The sequence below is a fragment of the Stomoxys calcitrans genome, chromosome 5 (assembly GCF_963082655.1).
Source record: "Stomoxys calcitrans chromosome 5, idStoCalc2.1, whole genome shotgun sequence".
Taxonomy (NCBI): domain Eukaryota; kingdom Metazoa; phylum Arthropoda; class Insecta; order Diptera; family Muscidae; genus Stomoxys; species Stomoxys calcitrans.
This window is the reverse complement of record NC_081556.1, coordinates 115,999,574-116,025,740: the sequence shown is the minus strand read 5'-3', so window position 1 is coordinate 116,025,740 and position 26,167 is coordinate 115,999,574. Positions and strand designations below refer to the sequence as shown.

The 26,167-nt window shown below is 40.0% G+C and overlaps 3 protein-coding genes across 3 annotated transcripts; 2 read left to right on the top strand and 1 right to left on the bottom strand.

Moving 5' to 3' along the window:
* Positions 1-6,579: 6,579 nt before the first annotated feature.
* On the top strand, positions 6,580-7,041 carry LOC106086642 (uncharacterized). The gene is made up of 2 exons (XM_013251386.2): positions 6,580-6,861; positions 6,921-7,041. The coding sequence occupies exons 1-2, from the start codon at positions 6,590-6,592 to the stop codon at positions 7,039-7,041; spliced, it is 393 nt and encodes a 130-aa protein (XP_013106840.2). The 5' UTR covers positions 6,580-6,589.
* Positions 7,042-15,316: 8,275 nt separating this feature from the next.
* LOC106086643 (peptidylprolyl isomerase domain and WD repeat-containing protein 1) lies at positions 15,317-19,979 on the bottom strand. The gene is made up of 10 exons (XM_013251388.2): positions 19,806-19,979; positions 19,541-19,744; positions 19,293-19,476; positions 18,999-19,231; positions 18,716-18,929; positions 16,815-17,117; positions 16,620-16,738; positions 16,323-16,443; positions 16,035-16,254; positions 15,317-15,978 (listed from the first exon to the last, which is right to left on the bottom strand). The coding sequence occupies exons 1-10, from the start codon at positions 19,942-19,944 to the stop codon at positions 15,832-15,834; spliced, it is 1,884 nt and encodes a 627-aa protein (XP_013106842.1). The 5' UTR covers positions 19,945-19,979; the 3' UTR covers positions 15,317-15,831.
* Positions 19,980-22,228: 2,249 nt separating this feature from the next.
* LOC106086649 (RNA polymerase II subunit A C-terminal domain phosphatase) lies at positions 22,229-26,080 on the top strand. Its single transcript, XM_013251396.2, has 8 exons — positions 22,229-22,623; positions 22,790-22,883; positions 23,507-23,943; positions 23,998-24,179; positions 24,244-24,966; positions 25,029-25,430; positions 25,497-25,703; positions 25,761-26,080. The coding sequence occupies exons 1-8, from the start codon at positions 22,352-22,354 to the stop codon at positions 25,901-25,903; spliced, it is 2,460 nt and encodes an 819-aa protein (XP_013106850.2). The 5' UTR covers positions 22,229-22,351; the 3' UTR covers positions 25,904-26,080.
* The last annotated feature ends 87 nt before the right edge of the window (positions 26,081-26,167 follow it).

The window sequence follows — 26,167 nt, the reverse complement described above, 5'->3', positions numbered from 1 at the left end:
CACATGAAACAAATCAATTCTCTGCTGATTTTTCTGCATTTGCAGTTTTTTATTTTTATGTATGACAAGGCGCTTAGATTTATAAAGGATCAGGATAAGACCATTCGCGCCAACCTAGCTATAAACTCCGACAAGATCATCATTCAGTTTATTAAGGGATTGTCTAATATAAAGGGTGATTTTTTAACTATTATCTTTTTGGCAACACTGGTTTAAACAGCTCACCCACGTTTTGTGTTTTGTTTCACTGTCAAACATCTTCAGTTTGGTCTATAATTTAACCATGAATCGTCTTACAAACGAACAATGCTTGCAAATTATTGAATTTTATTATTAAAATTCGAGCTCTATTAAGAAATTTCACTGCGCACTTCTTCCATTAAGCGACGAAGCTCAGTTTCGACTCAATTGGTACATAAATAAGCAGAATTTTCGTTTTGGGAGTGAAGATCAGCCAGAAGCATTGCAAGAACTACCAATGCATCCAGAAAAAGTCACAGTTTGGTGCGGTTTATGGGCTGGTGGCATCATTGGACCGTACTTCTTCAAAGATGATGCGAATCGTAACGTAACTGTGAATGGTGAGCGCTATCGTGAGATGATATCCAACGTTTTTTTGCCCAAAATTCAAGAGCTTAACTTGCATGACATGTGGTTTCAGCAAGACGATGCCACATGCCATTGACGCACACAATTGACGCATTGGAAGACAACATTAAAGCATTTAGTCGTGAGTTACCAGCCGAAATATTAAAAAGAGTATGCCAAAACTGGACTAATCGGATGGACCATTTGAGGCGCAATTACGTTCAACATTTGCATGAAATAATCTTCAAACATTAAATTATATAGACCGTAGTATCTATTCAAATAAATATTTCATGCATTTTTCTAAATTATATGTGTGTTTTTTTTTTAATTTCCTATAGTTTTAAAAAATCACCCTTTATTTTCGATTTAAGATCACAGTCTAGGAAGGAACTGCGATATAATACCCTCCTGCGGCGGAGTGGCCTACGGTTCCCCGTCTCTCTCATCTACGCAGGAAGACCACGTCATACCCATCTATTCTTTAGCATGTGGCATGTGGTATCCCACTTTCCCATGGCATCCACTAGTGTAAGGTTTTTAAGATTCGACCCAGTCGAACTTTACGCATACATTCTTGTTTAAGTAACATTTGCATACGTAAGTAACATTGAATGACTTTTTTCAATTCAATGGGTATGTCAAATGTCAATCACATGAAGTTACACGCATTTAAAACGATATATTGGGTTGCCCAAAAAGTAATTGCGGATTTTTTAAAAGAAAGTAAATGCATTTTTAATTTTTTTTTTACACTTTTTTTCTAAAGCAAGCTTAAAGTAACAGCTGATAACTGACAGAAGAAAGAATGCAATTACAGAGTCACAAACTGTGAAAAAATTTGTCAACGCCGACTATTTGAAAAATCCGCAATTACTTCTTGGGCAACCCAATATATAACAGCAATGCATTTACAATTTTAACAAATGCTTAGTATTTTGTAGAAATATTCCAAATAGCTCAGACAATCGCGTTTATTATTAAGAATTCAAAAAAACAAAAAACTATTTTTTCACTCATATCTAGAAGACAGTACACAAATTCTTCTTCTAGTAATGCATTTGTGGACCACTTTAAGTTTATTAGTGCTTTTGGCATACGCAATATTACCCTTTCCCAATAAAGGTTGCTCGGCAAAGTGTGACAAGTCCAATAGGCGTTTAAAGTTTCATCTTATCAAGCCATTTCATCGTTCTTTGGAAGAAAAACTACATGTAGAAAATGTAGATTCTCTGGAGTCATGCAAACAAATGGCTATAGCATATAAAGGTTTGGCATTGAATTATAGCCCGAGGAATAGATTTTCTTTATATAAAGGTAAAGAACAATTTATGTAAAATAAAAAGTAAATTGAGTTGGAAAATAAAAAGTGTGTGTTCAAATATTTTTTTTTAATTTATTTATTTTTTTAAGACGATATTAATCCCAAAATTAGTCGTGATGATTATTGGGAACAACCTCAATTGTATTTCAATTGCCATATATTACAATGTCCTGAAACTCTTAAATCAAGAAGTTTAATTAACGATTCACTATTTGATTACTATTCACTTTACGAAATGCCAATTGGTAAGTTAAAAATAGTAATAAAAATAAAAACAATAGAAAACTTTTATTATACCCCCTACCATAGGATTGGGGGTACTAATTTCCTCATTCCGTTTATAACACATCGAAATATTGACCTGAGACCCAACTAAGTATATATATTCTTGATCGTGACATTCTACTGTAAGAAAGTTTATTGCAAGCTTACTCTAAAAATATACGTCAGCAGAGGAATACCTCGAGGAGGAACATAGCCATTCACAATATATTCTTGATCTGGAAGAAAAAGGTGTAAAGTGGTCGTGCATGCTGATTACGTAGCTATTACGGCTAGGAGAAAGTTTTCCAGCACACTTAAAGCTATACTCTAGGAAGATCTACGTGCGACAGCAAAGTGGGCTACCGAAAGTGGTCTAGGCGTAAATCCATGCAAGGCAGAAGTATTGTAGTTCTTTCTAGCAGGAGATACATGTTACTCATATTGGCACCAGTATCCTTGGGAGGAGAATATGTCCCATTTACTGATAGCGCAAAATACCTGGGTGTTTAACTGGACAGGAAATTGAACTTCAAATCCAACATTTTGAAAAGGGCAAGAAAGGCATTGGCAAATTTTGTGAGTTTAAAACGCGTGTCATGCACTGAGTGAATACTGCAGTGGTCAGACGTATAATGATATATGGTGTTGCAGTCTGGTGGACGGCGCTTCAAAAGCCCACCTACTGTTCAATACTCAAACGAATCTAATGAATGACTTGCTTATGCATCACAGCCGCACTGAGCCGCGATCATAGACAGCAGTGGGTCACAGGTGTCATCGTCGTCGGCTTCTGCGTCCTCGTCATCCAATTATGTGACCCCCCCGAACTCTCCAATGGGGAAATATACTCAACAGCAGCATTACAGCCCCAATAATGCCAGGCCAGTAAGTGGATCGTTTTTGCAATTGAATTGCAATGGTCTGAGAGGCAAAATCTACGATACCTTGGGATCAGACCACCTACCCATAGTTCTCACTATCGACCGATCACCCTACTTCATAACTTCTGAGCGCAAGACGTATATCAATCAAATCTTCAGAGAGTACACCAATCGCTGCTTCAGTGAACTGACATCCCCCTCAAATGTGCTTGCCGAGAGGAAATTCTGAGACATCATTAACGCAGCAGCCGCTCGCTTTATACCAGCCGGTCGAATACAGGCAATGATATGCGTAGACGGACCCAACTAACGCCAGAATCGGCGAGCTGAATATGGACATTAACAGGGTAGTCAACAAACATAAGCGGAATTTGTGGCTAGAACACTTGGAGCAATGTAACCTAGGTACCGGTTTAGGCAGGCTATGGTCCGCTGTTAAATGACTCTCGAACCCCGGTAGACGGGACGACAGGACCTTAGCCACTTTTGACGACGTAACTTAACTGACCCAAAGAGGTATGCCAGGTTGTTCAACCGTCAATTTATTGTGCATCCCGAGAGTGACAGGGCTAGGAGGAGAGCCATTCGTCGTATCCGTGGTCTCCGAGCCGCAGAACAGCCATCACAATTTACCGTGGACGAAGTTACGAATGTCACCCGTCGCGCCAAGTCATCCAAGGCGTTGGGCCCGGCAGCATCTCTACACTGATGCTAAAGAATCCGGATCTACCTTGAGTCGAGTATCTTACAACTGTCCTCAAACTGTCTTTGGACACTCTTATAGTGTCCGATGTCTGGAAAATGGGCAGAGTGATCCCGCTACTGAAGCCTGGAAAGACCCGAGATAGGGAGAGTAGTACAGATAGATTTTCCTACACTCGCCAGTAGCCATAATGCTTGAGGGACTACTCCTCCCGATACTCTTTGGTGAATTTTCATTTGCCGAGCATCAGCATGGATTTCGAAGACTGTATAGCATAACAACTGCTGTGCATGCCATAACCGCACACATTTGCCGTGCCTTCAATCAGCCCAGGCCATGTGATAGGACGGTCCTCGTGGCACTAGACCTATAGAAGGCATTCAACACGGCCAGCCATGCCTAAAACGCTAAGTTCCGAATTATCTGTGTGGTCGCCAGTTATTTGTGGAATTTAGGTTTAATTCCTAAAGGAACTTGCCTCTTATTTCTTGCAAGAAATCTGAAGATATCTGCCACCAAATATTCAGCCACATTCTTCAGCACTTGGGATGCTGACAAAGAAACATTGTTGGCCAAAGCAATTGACCAGTCTGTGGTAAGTTATGAAGCAGCCTTAATTCCTACGGATTGATGCCAACGTGCCAAATGTATGTTTCGATTGTGAACAGGTACCACACGACATACGTCACCTGTTTAACTACCCAGCCAAACCCACTCGTCTCAGATCCAGATACCTCTGGACGCACCCCATCTTAGTCGGAGAATTCCTTGATCTGGATACTAAACAGAATCAAGCAGGCGAAAGATAGAACACAACACACTGCTACAACAATAGCCCTGGTAATAGAAGTTCAAAACTAGAAGACCAGATGGGGATTGGGACCAGGGACCACACGATACACGTCACATGTTTAACTACTCAGCCAGACCCACTCGTCCCAGACCCAGATCCCTCTGGACGCACTATATAGAATATAGAACACAACACATTGCTACAACAACAATATACCTGGTAATAGAAGTTAAATAGACTTCTATACGGATGGTACCAAACTAAAAACCAGGTGAGCCATGTAGCGTACCATGAAGAACTAGAACTGGTCATATAAAGAATGTTACCCGACCACTGCAGTGTATATTAAGCGAATACCCTTACAATTCAAGAAGTGGTGGAATGGCAAAGATATAATGTCCCAATGGCGATTGGCAGAAATATCTTCTCAGACAGCCACGCTGCCATTAAATCCCTAAAGAACGTATTTCTGAATTTAAAAAAAGGGTCTCGACTGTTCTCATTTCTTTGAAAACCTCTTTAGCGAATGTGAAAGTTCGCAAGTTGTTGGGATTTTTAAAGCGATCCGGATGGTTCAACGGTATCACAATGGACGAAAACGTGTGTGTCTGATGGCAGACTGCAACTTAAACCTTATCCAACCTAATCTAAGGCTTTCTTCTCTATTACTGCGCTTAGGTGTTCAAACAGAAGCGTGCTCTACACCGTACTCAATAGTCGTTGGGTATGTAGAGCACTTTAATGAATTTCACAAAAGTGTTGATGAAGATGCATGGCGTATCAGAAATCGCGATCCACCATACCAGCAGTGTTACCGTTGAAAAATTTCAAAAAGGAGCACAAAAAGTGGCATTCGTTCAAAATATAGCATAATTTTTCTAAAAAGGTGGCACAAAAAGTGGCACACTCTATAAATGCGTAAAATTCGGTTAAACCGATTTTTATTTGCCCTTCACTTTGTATTACTAGTTCTCTGGCAGATATCTCTCCCTCTGGATAGCATGTCATGATTACACTCATAGAAAAAAGTCTGCTGACAATGGCAGACACTGGCTGCTGACTGTAAGTAGCTACTTTTGCTGCTATTACGGCAGTAGCTCTGTTGCAGGCTGCCTGCTAAAAAGTCTGTTGCTTGCTGAAAATCTCTGCTACTCCATTTAAAATACAATAAAATTGTTAAAATAAAATAAAGAAATTTCATCGCGCGCTTCTTCCATTGAGCTATGAATCTCACTGTTGGCTCAATGGGTAGTAAATAAGCAAAATTGTCGATTTTGGAGTGAAGATCAGTCAGAAGTATTGCAAGAGCTAGCAATGTATCCAGAAAAAGTCAGTTTGGTGCGGTTTATGGGCTGGTAACATCATTGGATCGTACTTCTTCAAGGATGATGCGAATCGTTATGTAACTGTGAAAGGTGAGCGTTGTCGTAAGATGATATCCAACTAGTTTTTGCCCAAAATCCAAGAGCTTGACTTTGCATGAAATGTGGTATCAACAAGACGACGCCACATGCCACACAGCACGAGGAACAATGGACTTATTGAGAGGCGAGTTCGGTGAACATTTTATTTCACGTTCGGGACCGGTAAATTGGCCGCCTAGATCGTTCGATTTAACGCCTTTAGACTACTTTTTATGGGTCTATGCAAACAAGCCCACTGCAATTGATGCATTGGAAGACAACATTGAAGCATTTATTCGTGAGCTACCGGCCGAAATGTTGGAAAGGGTATTCCACAATTGAACCAAGCGGATGGACCATTTGAGGCGCAGTCACGGTCAACATATGCATGAAATAATCTTCAAACATTAAATTTTATGGACCGTACCATCGAGTCAAATAAAGATTTCATTAATTTTTCCGAATTTTATATGCTTTTTTTAAACTTTCCTATAGCTCTTAAAAAATTACCCTTAAGCTTTGTGTATTTTAGCGATTCCAAATCAAATTTGTATACCCCAAATTGGAATTTTCATTTTCCACACCACCACAACGGAAACATTTCGAAATGCTTCAAAGCATTGTCAACATTACATGTCAAAGGATGACACAAATTATCAGAGTCTTCATTGTGGTAATTTGGCTCATATAGCTTCTGTGAAACGTACTACAGCTCTGGCAAACATCATCAAGGAATACAATGAACAACAAACTCAACTAAACCTCAAGCCAAAAATCTACTTGGCTTATGTGGGTCTCGTTTATAATCGCACACGTTCGCAACGCTTTCAAATGTTCAATATGGATGACGAGAGTCTTGAATGTTATAATTATCGGGCCTGGGAACCTGGAAATCCTATTATGAAGTACTCATTGAAATCGTTTTTGTTTTAAATGTGGCTAACATTGTTTCTCATTTTTTTAGAGCTGAACTGAGGAATTCTAGCTGTGTGGCTCTTACGACGCATGGCACTTGGCGGACAGTTGATTGCAGAAGAAAGTTAAGCTTTTTTTGTGAAATTCTTACTGAGTGTTTTGATAATTAAAACGAGAATTACAATGAAATAAAAAAAATAAATAAATAGAACTAATGTAATAAATATTGACAATTTTATGCACATTTCATATTAAGGATTTTCAAAATGTTATTGGGTTGCGCAAAAAGTAATTGCGGATTTTTCATATAATCGGCGTTGACAAATTTTTTCAACGGCTTGTGACTCTGTAATTGCATTCTTTCTTCTGTCAGTTAACAGCTGTTACTTTTAGCTTGTTTTAGAAAAAAAGTGCGCAAAATTTTGTTTACATTTGTTTGTTTGACGTCAATTTTAATATGGAACCCATAAAGGAGCATTTTCGTCATATTTTACTTTATTTTTTTACCGTAAAGGAAAAAACGCGGAGCAGGTTGCTAAAAAGTTACGAGATGTGTATGGTGATAAAGCCTTAAAAGGAAGACAGTGTCAAAATTGGTTTCGCAAATTCCGTTCTGGAGATTTTTCACTTAAAGATGAGCCACGTTCAGGTCGGCCAAATGAAGTTGATGATGACCAAATCAAAGCATTAATCGAATTGGATCGTCATGTAACTGAGCGTGCGTGAGATAGGAGAGAAGTTAAATATACCAAAATCAACCGTTCATTATCACATAAAAAGTTTTGGACTGGTGAAAAAGCTTGATATTTGGGTACCACATGTATTGAAAGAAATTCATTTAACAAACTGAATCAACGCTTGTGCACCATATGCACCTTAAACGCAATGAATTCGATCCGTTTTAAAACGAATCATAACTGGAGATGAAAAATGGATTGTTTACAACAACGTTAGTCGAAAACGATCATGGTCCAAGCATGGTGAACCAGCTCAAACCACTTCAAAGGCCAAACCAAAAGAAGGTTATGCTCTCTGTTTGGTGGGATTGGAAGGGTGTGGTATATTTTGAGCTGCTTCCAAGGAACCAAACGATTAATTCGGATGTTTACTGTCAACAATTGGACAAATTGAATACAGCCATCAAGGAGAAGCGACCAGAATCCAGGTCAATCGTAAAGGTGTCATATTCCACCAGGACAACGCTAGACCGCACACATCTTTGGTCACTCGCCAAAAACTGAGTGAGCTTGGCTGGGAACTTTTGATGCATCCACCATATAGCCCTTGCACCATCAGACTACCATTTATTTCGATCTTTGCAGAACTCCTTAAATGGTAAAACTTTCGGCAATGATGAGGCTATAAAATCGCACTTGGTTCAGTTTTTTGCAGATAAAGGCCAGAAGTTCTATGAGCGTGGAATACTAAACTTGCCAGGAAGATGGCAAAAGGTTATCATACAAAATGGCAATTATATATTTGATTAAAGTTCATTCTAAGTTTTATTAAAATTGCATTTACTTTCTTTTAAAAAATTCGCAATTACTTTTTAGGCAACCCAATACTTCTAAATTTTTTGCAGGTTTCTTTTGGATATTCGCGGAAAATTTCGTCGCAATAAGATTTTAATGAAAATTTAGTTGTAATTTGATTCTCATACAAATTAAAAAATATAGAAACAAGTTATAGTCCGATTCGGACCATAAATGGATGCTGAACATTGTAGAAGTTATTGTTTAGTATTTCAATTCATTCGAATAAGAAACAAAATCGATTCAGGCCATATTTGACACGTCTGTTAAAGGTCGTTAAAGAAGCCGTTGTACAAAATTTCTTCTTTCGGATGAGAATAACGCCCTCTATTGGCTCAAGAAGTCAATATCCAAGATCGGTTTATATGACAGCTATACCAGAATATGAACCGATTTGAATCATACCCAAACTGTACAGTCAAATCGGACGATAATTGCGCCCTCTAATGGGTCAAGAAGTCAAGACCAAAGACCGGTTTATATGGCAGCTATATCAAAACATGGACCGATTTGGCCCATTTACAATCCCAACCGACCTACACTAATGAAAAGTATTTGTGCAAAGTTTCAAGCGGCTAGATTTACTCCCTCGAAAGTTAGCGTGCTTTCGACAGATAGACGGACGGACGGACAGACAGACGGACGGACATGGCTAGATCGACTTAAAAAGACATGACGATCAAGAATATATATACTTTATGGGGTCTCAGGCGCATATTTCGACGTGTTACAAACAGAATGACGAAATTAATATACCCCCATCCTATGGAAGAGGGTATAAAAAATCATTGGAATTTGAAAAAATGTTGTCCAATTTTTATGAAAAATTTTGTCGAAATTTGAAAAAGAGAAAAGTAGTCGAAATGATATTTCCATCGAATATTTCCGTGATTTTGGGAACATATTCTAGCTCGAGATCACATTGAGTGTTTTCTATTCAAAGAATATCATAGCGGAGAACTTATAAAAGTTAGGCAAGTGTGTGCTGTTTTTTAAAACACTTTGACTGGCATGGTGGATCGCAATTTCTGTTACGCCATATACCTTTATCAATAATGTGGCTAAGTGTTTCCCAAACATCCCATTACGGAACAAATCGGAGGGAAACTAACTTCCCTCGCTCCACTCAAAGGTTCAAACACAAGATTCTTGTTTCAACCGTTGTGTTGAGCGGACGTATTTTTATTTCGCTCGGGAAGAAGGATAGCTACGATAGTGTTATCCATTAGGCAGGTGACGATCTGAGTATGTTTCCAATGTAGCGGCAGATCTAGAGCCCCGGAGTAGGCTTAGAATGACCAGTAGCAGACAACATATCAGGCCGTAACATGTTGTCTGTTACTGAGACCTCGACTGGTGAAGCGGCTGCGTCACTAGCTGACAGATCAGCAGAAGCTTTCGACGAAGATACTCGGTTCGAGTCATAAGGACATGGCTGAACCTATTTTATCTTCGCGTGCATATAATTTGCCTAGGCCATCGGCCTTTTCTGGCAAACCTCTTTAAGAGGTTGGAATAATAGGAGGCGCATCGCTCTCAAGTTTATTGAGAGGCTTGGTGCGAATAATCCTAAGACTCTCACTGATAAGGAAAGAGACTCCCTTAATTGGGCTCGGAGATTCGCTGAACGGACTACACCAAAGGCTACACGGCAAGAATCGGGAACGGCACCGCAATTAGCCAAAAGACTGAGGACACTTGGGGGCATTCCATGCCCAAAACAATCAAGGCGAAGAATAGTAATATGGGTCCAAGGACCTTTGCTAATGTCGCTAAGGACAGCTTAATGATGGTAGGTAGTTGTCGACAAGGGAGAAAAACAGGGCTGCATACCTAGGAACAATTGGAGTGGGATAGTCAATGAACTGTCATCAGTATACTCCGATGTCCTTGAGGAATTACCTGGGCCCCCTCCAGTCTGCGACGATGCAGGTTGGTATGGGGGACGATACAAACTTATTGCCTTCAGGGATCAACGATTAACTGAGATGTATCGTTGCGCCCTAAAGAAGATTGTCGAGATCTGGCCAGGTGCAGCACTGGATTTAGTCAAGAAGGAAGATATTCCTTCTCGACTAATGGCACAAGCTTAGATACCAAGGATTGCCTCCGATCGTGAATCCATACTTTGGAGACTAAGGTACTGTAATCCCAAACTTTCGACCACCGACTGGAAGATTAATGCAAATTTTGCCCATGAACATTCCACTAAGGTATAGGGGCAAACTTCTCACATATCAATGAGTGCAGTCCCATTTAAGTTTAAGCTCAATGATAAGGGGCCTCCTTTTATAGCCGAGTCCACCGAGACACCTCTTTGGAGAGAAGTTTTACATGGCATAGTACCTCACAAATGTTGTCAGCATTAGAAGGGGAAAACCTCCGCTGAAATTTTTTTTCTGATGGTTTCGCCAAGATTTGAACTCAGGCGTTCAGCGTCATAGGCGGACATGCGAACCTCTGCGCTACGGTGCCCTCCGACTGGAAGATTAGTAGATTAAATGGAGTTGTATGCTACGGATTCAACATGTTGAAGCTGAAAGTCTATAGAAGCAGTTGGATTGGGGAATAAGGAGATGACTCAGCAGTTCTTGCTGAACACTTGTCTGAGAAACTATCGACCACATCTTCAAAGTCTGGAGGAATGCAGGAGACTGGAAGTACCCCTACCACTATCGGAGCAGAAGAGCAAGGCGTTGAAACGGGACCCGACAAGCCCTGTGTGTTTGGGTCATCCGGTTGGATCGGGTTCAAGGTAGGATTGGGTTCAAAAGGTACTTCGACAGCAGCAGCTAGTGAAGCATCTAAGGAGAAAGTTTTCAGTGTCTTGAGGAAGAGTGGTTCCACTGCTTTTATCAACCGCCCCCTGGATGCGTAAGATCGAACGAATCTTGTGATGTTGAACTCCTGGCGGACTCAGAAGACGAGGCTAACGCAACAGTGGTGGAAATTCTGAATCCTGACTATGTGGAAATTCTGAATCCTGACTATGGTCCGATTTCTGCAGATAAATCGCCACCATTGTAAGATCGCTTCGGTTCTTCTGATGCCAGGAGGATTTGACGTGGTTCTTATTCAGGAGCCATTGTTGTGTGGTGGAATGGTTCATGGACTAAGAATTCCTAGATTTAAAGTACTCAGGGGTACGGGGAATGGGAGACACAAAGTCTGTATTCTTGCAATGAGTAGTCTAAATATTTTTCTTCTTCCTTCGCCAAACTCTGAAGATTCAATAGTAGACAACCTTTAAATAAATAAGTCTCATTACTGGCTGGCTACCCTATATATGGCACACGATTCAGAGATGCAGCTTTCAAGCCTTAATTTGCTGGTTGAAGCCGCTTCTTCTGTTAAAAAAAGTGATGCTAATGCACATCACCAGATATGGGGAAGTTCGGATTTAAAGGAAAGGGGTGAGCTGCTTATCAAATATATTATAAGTTGCAATCTGGCGATTTGAAGTAAAGGGAATAAACAGACATTTATTACCAGGAACAGGCAGGAGGTACTAGATGTTACCTTTGTATCGGAAAATCTAAGCGGAAGGATATGCGACTGGAAAGTGTTGGATGACCACAGCTTCTCTGATCATCGGTTTAGTATCGGCTATACAGAAGAAAGGCGGATTGGGATTGATTTCGGCACACATTCACGTCACGAAGGCCCTCGGCATGTCCTTGTGTCAAGGCAAGGGGCAAACAGCGACCGTCATGGTGGGCCACAAAAGTGGTTTGTCTAGGAAAGTATTGCAGAAAACTCTTCATACAAGGCCGAGCTGAGAAAGGCTCAGAACAAATCCTGGGTGGAATTCTGCAGCTCCGTGGAGGATACATCTTAGGCCTCTAGGGTAAGAAAGATCCTATCCTCGAGACCTATTACGATGGGATATATTCAAAAGTCAGAGAATGCATGGACAATGTCTAGTGAGGAAACACTAGAACTTCTCGTTGACACACATTGCCTGGGAAACTCTTCAGTGAACAACGTGGCTCTAGAAGAGGTTGTCATTCGTCGGAGGTTATTTGGAAATTGTGTCTGAGCCAAAAATCCTTTGGGCGATAAAAAGTTTCGACTCGTTTAAGTCACCAGACCCTGATGATGTATCTCCAGTTGAGTTAGAAGTTGTGTCCGACAGACAGGCTCCTTGGCTTATGGAGATATACTCTGCCTGTATCAGCATGTCATTTATATCTGTGGGATGGCGGGACACATAGGCCATTTTCATTCCAAAAGCAGGAAAACCTTACCATAGGAAAGCGAAAGATTTTCGCCCTATCAGTCTGTCATTCTTCTTGATGAGGGGGTGATAGACACATATCTTAGGGCAAGGATCCCTGGCTATCGCCTGCCTCGGCAACAGCATGCATATAGTAAAGGCAAGTCCACTGAAACAACCCTTCACGACCAAGTCGGCTACATAGAGGGTTCTCTCGCTGACAAGGAATGCACAATGGTAGCATTTCTTGACATTGAAGGTGCTTAGAATAATGTTAAACCGACGTCAATCATGAAGGACCTGGAGCTTCTAGGCATCAACACTGCCGTAAGAAAGTTTATTTATAACTTACTAAAAGATGACTACGTTAGGCCTGGGATCTGTAGATCTAAAAATATGGGTCAGCAGAGGAACACCTCAATGGGGTGTACTGTGTCCTCTTTTTTGGAACATAAATATAAACAATATATTTTGTCCCTGGTAGAAAAAGGTGTAAAAGTGGTCGCGTATGCTGATGACGTGGCTATTGCGTTTAGAGGAATGTTTCCTAGCACTCTAAGAGATATACTTCAGGAAGCTCTACGTGCAGCAGCGAAGTGGGCTACCAAAAGTGGTCTAGGTATAAATACGTGCAAGATAGAAATAGTTCTTTTCAGCAGGAGATACAAGTTGCCTACAGTGGCACTTGTCTCCTTGGGAGGAGACAATCTTCTCAATATTAACCCAGAGAAGACTGAAATATTCCTGTTCACGAAGAAGACGATGGTGCTTCGGTTTAACGCACCACGTTTCCTTAATAAGAAGATTTCGATATCTGACAAGTGTCACATTCAGCAGCGTACTGAAAAGGCGCACAGATGTTGAGCACTATGTAGATGGGACGTAGGCTGGAAATTGGGCCTGAATCTCAGTAGTTTGCGACTGCTATGGAGAAAAAGTGCACAATAAGGACCATACAACAGGTTCAGAGAACATGTTGTCTTGGCATAGGCGGAGCGATTGGGGCCACGCCCACTATGGCACTGAAGACTATTCCAGATATCCAACCCATTGGCGATGGGAGAATAGATTGAGAATGGAGCAGCTCATACCATCGCAGAAGGGAAGAGGTTTCCGAGCGGATACCTGAGATGAACCTTGAAGTCAAGTGCGAGGCACTGCTGCCATCGACGCAGTCTTGGATTGACGGAACCCTAGTATTGCCATCTGATATCTGTTTAAGACTGCCTGACCATAATAAGGTCCTGCAAGCGGAGATCCGGGCGATCACGGAATGCGTGAAGTGGTGTGGTGCTAACGCGAGGACGTCGATGGTGAACATCTTTACCGACAATAAAATTGCCATAAGGGCAATAACAACCAAGTCACGAACTGTTTAGCATTGTAAGAAGGAGATTAACGCCTCCTATGAGGATGGAAAAATCCTCATCGTTTGGGTGCCGGGCCGGCCGGCGGAGCGATGAGGACCACGCCCACTAGGGCACTGAAGACTATTCTAGATATCCGACCCATTGGCGATGGGAGAATGGATTGATTGATTGACCATCGCGGAAGGGAAGAGGTTTCCAAGCGGATACCTGAGATGAACCTTGAAATCGAGTGCGAGGCACTGCTGCCATCGACACAGTCTTGGATTGGCGGAACCCTAGTATTGCCATCTGAGATCTGTTTAAGACTGCCTGACCATAATAAGGTCCTGCAAGCGGAGATCCGGGCAATCACGGAATGCCTGAAGAGGTGTGGTGCTAACGCGGGGACATCGATGGTAAACATCTATGACAGAATATTTGTTCCACTAGCCGAACGTAGAATAACATTCCAAGCGTCTCGATCTTCTGCGCTCATTTTAAAATCTCTGACACCAAGTTTCGAGGTGTCTCCCACAACGTGGGTGAACATCTTTACCGACAATAAAATTGCCACAAGGGCAATAACAACCAGGTCACGAACAACGTAAGGTCACGAACTGTCTTGCAGTGTAAGAAGGAGATTAACGCCTCCTCTGAGGATGGAAAAATCCACATCGTTTGGGTGCCGGGCCCTAACGGAGAAAGGGGGAATGAAAGGGCATTTGGGACGATTTGGGGGAATGAAAGTGGAATTTGGAACGACTGCCGCAAATAAACTAAATTAACCCGAAACCTTTCGGTTCGACGCAGTCCGAGTTAAGGGAGTGGGCGTCGAATGCGCATGCAACATTATGGAACAGTGAATCGGTCAGTAGGACGGCGATCCAGATCGTGAGAAGACGAGGCTATTACTGAAAGGAAGTAAGAAGGAGGTCAGTATAGCTATTGGTATCATAATGGGACACATAGGAATACGAGCTCACTTATGTAACATCGGTGCGGCAAGTGATAGCATGTGTAGGGCATGCGGGGAAGATGATGATGATGATGATACCGGCACTTAGGTGGGGAAACAATACCAGACATGAACCAACTTAGGGGGTGGTATTGAAAACAATTAAGGATTTTGTAAGTAGGACGGAATTCCAAACTTAAAATTTTCTTTTTAGAGGTTGCTTCATATTTTTTAGAGTGCACAACAAGCCGATTACTGGCTTAGGTGTATGTCCATAGTGGCATGGGCGGACTAATATCTGCACCCTCTTTTCAACCTTACCTAGCCTAACCTACTCATATTGACTGGTAAGGGCCAGGTTCTACTTTATCGGATCAAATTTAACTTCAGTGATTTATATACAGATCCAAGTTTATTTTCATATTCATAATGTATTCTTAGATTATTTTCGTTTACTTACCATCTGATCCAGCATATGTCCAGGCTTAAGTATTTTCTTAGCAGCTGTGTCAACATTTCTAACATTTAAAATCATATTTTTTTAAATGATGTTGTTGAATACCAACCATAATGCAAAAAATTAGGTAATGATTGAAAATTTCCTGGAACATTCTGCTAATTAATTTCATGGCACTCCTTAATGCTTGCGGATATTTTTTGTTGCTTTTCATTTATGTTTTTGTGTTATTTTTTTTTTCTTAATTATTATTTAATTACTTAAGTGTATAGAAATTATTTTTATATCATCATGGGGTTTGTCAGTTTTGGGATTTGTTTTAGAGTGGTTGTGGTTGAAAATTTCCTGGAACATTCTGTTAATTAAATTCATGATGCTCCTTAACACTTGCCAAAATTTTTTTGTTGGTTTTCATTTATGCGTTTGTGTTATTTTTGTTCTTAATTATTATTTAATTACTTAAGTGTATTGAAATTATTTTAATATCATCATAGGGTTTGTCAGTTTTGGGATTTGTTTTTGAGTTGCATATATTTTGTACCACTTCCATGCCTTTGTAGACACGACCAAAGACTGTATGCTTATTGTCAAGCCAAGGCTGAAAAAAAACACAAAAATAAATGAGAATCTACAAAAGGCTTATTATCAACATACCGTTGGCAAAACAGTTATAAAGAATTGACTGCCATTTGTATTAGGGCCAGCATTGGCCATGCTAACCGTATAAGGGCGATCATGTTTCAAGGTTTGAACAAATTCGTCTTTAAAATCACTGCCCCATATCGATTTACCACCAGTGCCAGTTCCAGTGGGATCACCAGTTTGTATCATAAAACCTTTAATAACCCGATGGAAGATATGACCATTGTAGTAGCTGAAATAAAGAAGAAGCATTAATAAAAATATGCTAAGCCTTAGTTATAGAGAAATTTCTGAAATTACCCATTTTTGGCATGAACACAAAAGTTTTCCACAGTTTTGGGACATTCCTTGTAGAACATTTTCATGTGTATATCGCCCAAGGTTGTGTGTATGGTGACATTTTCATACATTTTTTGTACACCTAAATTTATGTGGGGTAAACAAGGTTAGGGAAAATTTTTTAAATAAATTCGTACAATAAAAAAACAGCGCTACAATTTAAACCACAACCTTCCTCTATTTATGTTAGGCATGTTAGAAAATACAACAAAAACGTTTAGATTTAGCTAAAAGAAAAATTAAAAAAAAAATTCTTACCTTGCCCTTCAGGTACAGCAATGATATCTTCTTTTGTTGGTTTCTCATTGAATACATCGCGATCCACATCCTGCAGGTCTGAAGGCAGACGTCTGGTATACATATAAAATCTTTGCTTTCTAGAAAATAGAAAACAGAAAGAGTTGGTCATATTTTTAGATGTGTTTTGGTTTTCGAACCAAAAGCAAAACTCACTTGTAGGCGGTACAAAATAGTGTAGGATCATTAGAGGTAGATTGCAATGCTGGGTTTTCACTAGCTTCCTGTTCAAGTGTTATGGCCGCCTTACTTTTTCTTCCTTTGCCTTGGAAGAGTGCTATGTGCAGTGGCCGAATGTTATCAGTTTTACCTAAGATACTAACACAACGATTTGTTTCAATGTTTATCAATTTGATGCCAATCATGGTGGGGTAGAGTAGAAAATGTCCCGTAACATCGAAAATTATATTATTGCTCATATTAAAATCGGACTTTTCCAAATCACGCTCTGAAGCCATTCTGTAAAAAGAAACACGAAAACAGTATTATTTTCAAAAAGAAGTGAGGTTAACAAATCTTAAGAATAAAAAAGTCAAGTTCAGAGGTCCCAAATCAGGTACACTTCAACATGAATGTAGAAACTTCTCTGTGGCTTAGCACCTTGGTCAATTTGGCGCAGCGAATGACTTTTGTAATTTGGTCCACTGTGAATTGTGATGACTGCTCATCAGCCACGAATGCGATAAATGGCTCTAACGTTCCCTGTATTCCTTTTGGTATGTCTAATAAATTGATGGTTGAACAAACTGGTCCATCTTTTCGGAACAATCACTGCTACTTCGCTAGAAGAGCCTTATGTCCTGAGATGACTTGACAGTAGTACAATAAATACCAACAATAGCCATAAATTCCACTTATGTTCGTGAACCACCCTGCTGATTTCTATATTCAGTGCCCTGAACGACGAATCCCAACACTTTTTGGATTTTTTTTATTGATAAACTTCCATCGCTCAGAGGATACAAAGTTGCATAGTAGCTTAATGGATAGAAATATTGGGAAATATCATAATTCCAACTAACTGAAGGGTTGCCAGATGTCTGTCGAACATCTGTGCTAAAACCGCACACCTCTTGTCACTACCTAGGAGGGAATGCCATAACTTGCGATGGGCATTAAAATCTCCCAGTACTAAGAGAACTCTTTTTCAGCAAACTTAAGCATACGGAGCAGGCACTACGGTATGTGGCTTTAATGACAAACAAGTAAAAGCGTGCTAAGCTTGGCCTGGCCGAATCTTGGGAACCCACCACCATGGATTCTGCTAAAAATTTATACAAATTAAATTTAGCTGAAAGGGCATAACTTTATTTTACATACGAAACTTCTGTTAAACCAAACATTAATGCTCCTATGAAACGAACAAGGATGATGGAGAGAGCGCTTTACATGGGAGCTATATCAGGTTATAGACCGATTTGGACCGTATTTGGCACAGTTGTTGGCAGTCACAACATAACACCGTTTTCAACCAAATCGGACTAAAATTGCGGCTTGGAAGGATTCAAGAAATAAAATCGGGAGATCGATTTATATGGGAGCTATATCAGGTTATGAACCGATTTAGACCGTACTCGACACAGTTGTTGGAAATTAAAACAGACTCCACATACAAAATTTCGGCCAAATCGGAATGAAATTGCGGCTTGTAAGGGCTCAAGAAGTCAAATCTGGAGACCGGTTTTTATGCATGCAAAATCTCAGCTAAATCGGACAAAAATTGCGACTTCCAGGAGCTCAAGAAAACAAAACAGGAGATCGTTTTATATGGGGGCTATATCTAAATCTAAACCGACATTGCCCATTTGCATTCCCCAATATCACGATAGCGTTCGACCGCTATCGTGATTTCGACAGACAGATGGACGGACATGGCTAGATCGAATCAAAATGTTGAGGGGATCCAGAATATATAAATTTTATGGGAACGCAGATCAGTATTTCGAGGTGTTACAAACGAAATGACTCGATTAGTATACCCCCATCCATTGTCAACCAAATGACATCATTTTGGCCAGGCAAAAATTCTAATTAAAAAAAAATGCAGTTCTTCATACCTTCTGCCAAACTCCATATTTGGTAAAGCATGCGGTGTTTGTTGCATTTGTGTATATGTTGCCAAAGCTTCATCAAACACTCGTATCAGTTTTCCAGTTTGAAATTGAAATACTCTAATTTTGCGATCTGTAGAGATTGAGGCGAAACGACGGCCATCCTGAGAAGCGGTTAGTCCAGTTACTAATGTTTTGCATTTAGCAAATTCGAAAAGACCTGCAAGCAGAAGAACAGAAAGAGAAACAAATTATTGTAAACACTTTAAAAATGAAAACATTAACTTACTTGTATCCAATTTTGATTCAAAACTAACATGTTTCTGCGGAAATTTATAATCATATTTGGAGTTTTGCCAATATTCTAATATGCCATTACGGTCCACGGAAATGGCACAATCCATGGGTAAATTGTAACACATTGCAATGACAGGAGCAGAATGCAATCTATCCAAAGTATGCAAAACGTCACCATTACCTTGACCATCATATATATGGATTTTATTGCTGTCCTTATCTGATCTAAAAATGGAAAACAAGACAGATATAAATACTTTCCACATATTTCTCTCTTGTGACAGACATTGCTAAACTTTGCACAGCATCTCCCGGCGAATGAATCCAACAAGTTGTCCCAGGTGTAAAGCCCAATTTGATAATATTTATCATATCAAAATTGATGACATCGAAAATTTTGGCACATTTATCAGCCGATGCGGAACATAGCAAAGAACCACCAGCATTAGTCGTTAAGGAATGAATTGGCACTGGAATTTCAAAGAGGTTATAAAACGTTTGCAAACGATTGATTGTAAAACAAGCAACACTTACTCAAATGACTGCGAAAATGTTTAACAAACTCTATGCCCTCCTCCATTTTTTTCCAAAATTTTATGTGACCATCAATGCTGCCCGTTACAATGAAATCTGTTTTTGTTACCACCAAATGGGTTATTACATCGCGATGCATATAACTTTTCTCATAGCACTCTGCATCGGGCATATTTTCCAAATAAATTTGTTCATACGGCAAGACTAGAAAAGAGATTCACCATCTTTCTAAACCTACATATATTTAACAAAAATCAAAATTTACCTTTCTTTTTCTTCGGTTTCGAAACAGCTGACTGCTCCGTAGGCATAGGTCCTATCCAGCCATTGTCATCTTCGTCACCATCACCATTAGCATTTTCATTACTACGTTTTCTACTGGATTTTTCATCTTCGTCGCTCATATTTATTTTATATTTTTAATATTTTTCACTTTTAACGTGCTTGCACGAGAATAGATGTAAACAATCCAATCGGCTAAAACAATGGACTGGTTAAAGATATCGATATCATATAAAAATCGATATCAACAGGGTTCTCCCGCTCTTTAATTGTGTATACATGATACATGCTTGTGCTTGTTTAGTGCTGAGTTAACATGGCACAGCCGATGTATGGTCATTGTAATAGTATTGATGAAAACAAAGATGTATCCATCAATCATGGCTGAAAAATCAAAATCATTTGAATTTGTTTCGATGAATGACCTTTATCGATTACCGTTTACAAAGAAATGTGTAATCATTAATTGAAATATATTGAAAAACACGTTATGTGACAAAAAAGGTAAAAACATGAGAAGTAAAGTATGAAAAATTAAATAAAATCAAAGAAAAGAAAAATCGGTGTACCGTTATAGGCAAAAGCTGTAATCAACACGTACACACGATGAGCACGGTCATGATGTGCCATGTAAACTCTGCTTATTGTACTGTTATATTATTCGTTTTTCACAGGTTGAAAACACATGTTTACATGTTTTTGTACACATGTTTTTCTGTATCCACAAGACTAGACGTAGACGTTTTGCCAACACACCCAAAGAAATTTGTGTGCGTGTGTATATATGTGTGGGTACATGAGCAGAGAATATGAGAGAAGAAGATGACAACAAAGAGAATGCAAACAGAAATCTGACATCTTTATACTGTCAAACCTGGCCGGCTGTTAGCAGGTGTTCGCGTGAGCCCAACTTTTTAAATCCGCCTTGTCACGCTACCAAGAAACTCGTACAGTGAAGGACTCACTAATTCCATAGCACGATCTGCGGTAATCAACGATCCATTCCTGACTAGCACGTCGGCCGCTTCGTTACTCGCTTAGTCTAATTTGTTTCGACCTTTTTATTGCCCGATATCAGAACATTCAGCGCTGCTTGACTGTTCTCGCATATCGTGGCAATTTGATCTTGCAAGCGCTCCTGCATCCCAATTATATCCAGTATCCTCAAGACCTCCGCCTACAATACGCTGCACTCATCCGTGTTAACAGAGGGTCGAGGAAAGGGCGCGGTACCTTGTACCTCCTTGATCATCTTACAGAGTTGTCCAGAGCTCAATACACCAGACGGTAGCTCCACCTAACCCAGGAAGGGTCCCTGGTGAAAAGTACTACCTCAGTCTTTCTGAGAGTATATGAAGTTCCCATCCATACAGACAGCGGCAAAACTGCACTTTATAGGGTGCAACTCCGATTTAGGTTTGTACATGTGGTTTGAGCCCAGGAACACCAATCGGAAGTCCGTTTTAAGGGCAAAGGCCCCTAGACCCCTCTATGAGCCAAAAAAAACTCTTGGGGGAAGTGATCCAACCCAGGCAAAATGGGTGTCAAATGAAAGGTATTGTCGTATTGTAACATAGGCAATATGTGTGTCAAAGGAAAGTTACAAAGGAGTAGATTACGATAGATGAATCGATAGTACGGTCCATATAATTAAATGTTTGAAGATAATTCCATGCAAATGTTGCGCGATTGCGCTTCAAATGGTCCAACCGCTTAGTCCAATGTTGGCATACTCTTGCCAACATTTCGGCCGGTATCTTACGAATAAATACTGGACACTTGCAATCGCCACAACTCTTACAAAGCTAGAATTGGATGTCACCCGATTGTAACCTGGATTTTGGGCACTAGGGGGGTCCACGGGCCCGAGCCCCAAAAACGGACTTCATATTCGGGTTGCTGGGGTCAAAATTAACAACAACTTTGTGGCAGAGTTCCTATATCAGTATACATAACAGTACCCAGCAGACGAAAGGATGAATCACAACACACTGGAGCAACAACAACCACAACTAGAAATCTAACTTACATTGGAAAATGCTAAATCAAAATATGCCCAATGTTTTTGTCCCATAAAAGGTGTAAACACCCCTTAAAACATTGCACCATCAATTACTGTGTAAAGGGGATTCATATTAAAAGTTGTCAACCTCTGTTGTATACAGCCACAAATTAATTAAATTGTATTGGTCATATCTACACTGCAAGTGTGTGTCTGTAAAGTCAATCTGAATTTAATTTCAAAACATTTGTTGTAAATATTTAATTCACTGAGAAATTAAAAACTCTCTATACGTTCGCCAAGCTAATAAACAATGACAAACGCAATTACAAACAAACACAGAGTTGTATTTAAAGGTTTGTTGTTGCGCAAGTAATTTTCAATCTTCTTTAGTGTACTCTAGCCAGAGTTACCAAAGTGTTGCAACGAAATCGCAAGCAAGACAAAAACAAAAGAGAAAAAAAATTATACATTGCACAAAAATAAATTGTGTTGAAAATTGAAGTTGGAGGCTCGTATCGAGAGAAATGTCGGAAGTTTTAAGTGATGATTCCAATGATGGCATTGTTATCAAGGCGCCCGTGGAATATCCACGCATACGAATCAATAGATGGAGGGTAAGAGAAGGCTTTCCGGTTAGCGCTTCTCAAGTAATATTACTCTACGAAGTCTTGCCCGCGGAGGAGGAGGAGGGTGGTGATTTGCCAACACCGGACGCCACCATACATAAGCTGAAAGCCCAAAGGGTTGGTGTGGTAAAGAAACGTTTGTACAAGGATGGGGCCACCGTTAAGGCTGAGTAAGTTTGCCCAAAAGCGAGATAGTACAATGTACATGTTCGTTCCCTTGCAGCCATTTGCTGTTTTCCGTTTTCTTCATCATTGTTATCGATCCAACTTATCATAATACAAAGCGTGAGTTTGTTTGATTGTAATGTATTGTGTTGTTTGTTTCTTCCTCTCTAGTACTCCTTTATTGGAACTCTCTGCCTGTATTCATACTACTGTTATTAAAGACATGTGCGCCGATTGCGGTGCTGATTTGCGCCAAAATGAAAATGTAAGTATAATTGTTTTTTATTTCTTCTTCGCCATCTCTGTGCTGTCCCATCTTCTGAAGGTGGCTGCCGCGATTTGCATGACAACGAATGTGAATTAGTGGAAGAAGGTAGGGGTAGTAGGAGAAAGTGGTTAGTTTATGTATTGGCCAAAGAAAGCACAACAAACAGTGCGAGAAATACACAATTGGAAAAAAAGAGGGAACATAAAGTGGCGTTTTTATTTGAAAAGGGTTGCCATATCCTAATCCACGTCCCATGTAAAAGTTGAGGGGTAGAAATAATGTTTTAAAAATTGGCAATGGGTCTAATCTCGGCCGAAGGATGAATGGAGCGGGGGCTTTCATTGAAAATCGATATACTACCTGTGATGTTTGATGTATATAAAACTTGATGAGAGGTAGAGCATAAATCAGAGGGTGGCGGTACTGGAGTAATTTAGGGTCATTCTCTAGTCCAACACGTCCCCATATATTCCTCCATGGGTAAGAGGTACTTCTTATGGTCACATAACCGGTGGTTATCCCGAGTTTAGTTCCGTCGACACCTATATCATTGAACTCCCCAGAATTTAATTGAAAATGGCTGAGATTTTTTTTACACTTTTATATATTTCTCCATTTAGGGCAACACATCCGAGGCATCAGTTCCTATGGTGCACTCCATACCCGATTTAAAAGTAACACAAAAACTAGCACAAAAATTGGGACATGATGATACACGTCGTTTACTGCAGGATCGCAAATTAGTGCTTCTAGTCGATTTGGATCAAACGGTAATACACACCACCAACGATAATGTACCCAACAACATTAAGGGTATTTATCACTTTCAATTGTATGGTCCGCAATCACCATGGTATCACACCCGTCTGCGGCCGGGCACGCCGGAGTTTTTGGAACGTATGTCAAAATATTATGAATTGCATATCTGTACATTTGGTGCGCGCAATTATGCCCACATGATTGCCCAACTCTTGGATCCAGAGGGCAAATTTTTTTCTCATCGTATTTTGTCCCGCGATGAATGCTTCAATGCCACCAGCAAGACGGATAATCTAAGGTAAGTATTTTTCCAAACAGAAGAAAAAAAAAATCCACTAAATCTTCGTTACAGGGCTTTATTTCCCAATGGTGATTCGATGGTGTGTATCATTGATGACCGTGAAGATGTCTGGAATATGGCTTCCAATCTCATACAGGTTAAGCCCTATCATTTTTTCCAACATACTGGCGATATAAATGCACCGCCGGGTCTATCCAAACATGAATTAGATGGAGAAGGGGTAGACTTTAAAGGTGGGTACTCTAATAGCATAAAGCAAAACAACGTTCTAACCGACATATGTCTTTATTTATTCAGACATTGAAGTTCTTAGCCCGGAGGACAAAGAAAAATCAACAGAAAAAGATTCAAAACCTGAGGAACCAGCCAAAGATTCTACTACCAAGGACAACACCAATGTAGAAGAGTCGAAAAAAGATGATGTAGGCCAGCTGGATGAAGATTCAAAATCTGAAGAAATTATAGAGAATGTTTCTGGTACCTCAAAAACTGAGACCACAAATACAGACATGCCTGATATATTGGGAAACGAGGAGCTAAAACCTGCGGAAGAAGTAACAGTAGTGGCAACAATGTCAGCGCCGCCACCGACGCCGCCCTTGGCTGCGGACAAAGAAGCAGAGGAAAACCCCCCCGAAAGTAAAACAGAAGATGAAGAAAACAAAACTAAAGATGCTTCCGTTTCAGCCTCCGCCACACTAACTAACGAAGAAAATACTCCCAAATTGAAAGCTCCTGAGGATCCCTCAAATCAAATTGAAATCGAAGATCCCGATGACTATCTTATGCATTTGGAAGTTATATTGAAACAGATACATGCTCGCTTCTATAGCATTTATAATGAGACACAAGAAATACCCGATTTAAAAATTATTGTTCCCAAGATACGCTCTGAAGTGTTGAAAAATTGTAATCTTGTATTTTCGGGTCTGGTGCCGACCAACATGAAGCTGCAGCAATCGAGAGCGTATTTTATAGCCAAAAGTTTGGGAGCAGAGGTCTCACAAAATATAAATACAGGTTTGTACAAAGCAATGGCCGTAGCCAATGTAATTGAATGTTTCTTTCTACTCCTTTTGCAGATACTACTCATTTAGTGGCGGTTAGTGCAGGTACATTTAAAGTGAATGCCGCTAAAAAGAATCCCCATATCAAAATAGTCAATGTTAATTGGTTGTGGTCTTGCGCCGAACGTTGGGAGCATGTGGAGGAGAAACTTTTCCCCCTAGATCGTAAGGTCAGAAGTAAACAGCGACAGCCCCCTGCCCATTGCCACAGTCCTGAACATGTTGTTAACTACAGTGACAAATCAGAGATATCCTCATCGAGTTCGGCCCAACAAAATGCTTCGGAACCCGAAAAATTCATTGACACCATTAATCCTTTGCTGTCGTTTTCCAATGATGATCTGGCGGATATGAATCAAGAATTTGATCAATTTTTTGATTCAGATTCGTCTTCAGAGGATGAACACATAAATATAGGTAAGCATAGCCACAACAACAACAACAACAAAGTGAAATAATAACCCTTATTTGTAATGTTTATAGAAAATCCTCCCGTGGATAAAACTCTTAGAAAGCGTAAACGCGAAGAAAATGAGGAGGAAAGAACACGAAAATTCTTTACACGCACCGATTCTGACAAAGTTCTGGCCGCAAAATGTTCCCGTGGCCCAGAATTGGAAGATAAAACTTCCAGCGAGGACGATGATGATGAAGAGGAGGAGGAAATGCCCAGCGAAAAGTTTAGAAGAGGTAAATTTTTTTCTATTTTTTTTTTTTTCGTCTAAAATATAACGCTTTACTTGCCAGGTGGTGACTTACCCTCAGACTTGGAAATGGGCTCTGACTCAAATGATGGCAGCGATGGTAATAACCCCGATGAAGAAGATGATGGCGACTGGAATATGATGGGTGCTGCTCTGGAGCGAGAGTTTTTAGGTCTTGAAGATTAAAAATTATTGCTTTTGGGCCATTGTAACGCATGGCCTCCCGCTTGAATTCTGCAACATCTGATCTTTCGTTTTTTTTTCTAAATTATTAGTTATTCTATGATTAGTTATTATAAGTTAAACTAATATATATATATATATAAATATATCTTTTTAAATTTATACACAGAAGAAGATAATTGTATAAAAACAATAAGAAACGTTGTATGTATTTTAGAAGTTCTACTGATAGTTTTATGTTTAATGTAATGCGGAATGACTTTTTGA

Excerpts from the sequence above, each read along its gene's own strand:
- LOC106086642 (XM_013251386.2), top strand. The coding sequence starts at position 6,590 with ATGTCAAAGGATGACACAAATTATCAGAGTCTTCATTGTGGTAATTTG. Across the intron at positions 6,862-6,920 it reads CCTGGAAATCCTATTATGAA|AGCTGAACTGAGGAATTCTA; the intron begins GTACTCATTGAA and ends TCATTTTTTTAG.
- LOC106086643 (XM_013251388.2), bottom strand. The coding sequence starts at position 19,944 with ATGAGCGACGAAGATGAAAAATCCAGTAGAAAACGTAGTAATGAAAAT. Across the intron at positions 16,739-16,814 it reads CTATTTTGTACCGCCTACAA|AAAGCAAAGATTTTATATGT; the intron begins GTGAGTTTTGCT and ends TCTATTTTCTAG. Across the intron at positions 15,979-16,034 it reads TTATAACTGTTTTGCCAACG|CCTTGGCTTGACAATAAGCA; the intron begins GTATGTTGATAA and ends GTTTTTTTTCAG.
- LOC106086649 (XM_013251396.2), top strand. The coding sequence starts at position 22,352 with ATGTCGGAAGTTTTAAGTGATGATTCCAATGATGGCATTGTTATCAAG. Across the intron at positions 23,944-23,997 it reads AGCAAGACGGATAATCTAAG|GGCTTTATTTCCCAATGGTG; the intron begins GTAAGTATTTTT and ends TCTTCGTTACAG. Across the intron at positions 24,180-24,243 it reads AGAAGGGGTAGACTTTAAAG|ACATTGAAGTTCTTAGCCCG; the intron begins GTGGGTACTCTA and ends TTATTTATTCAG.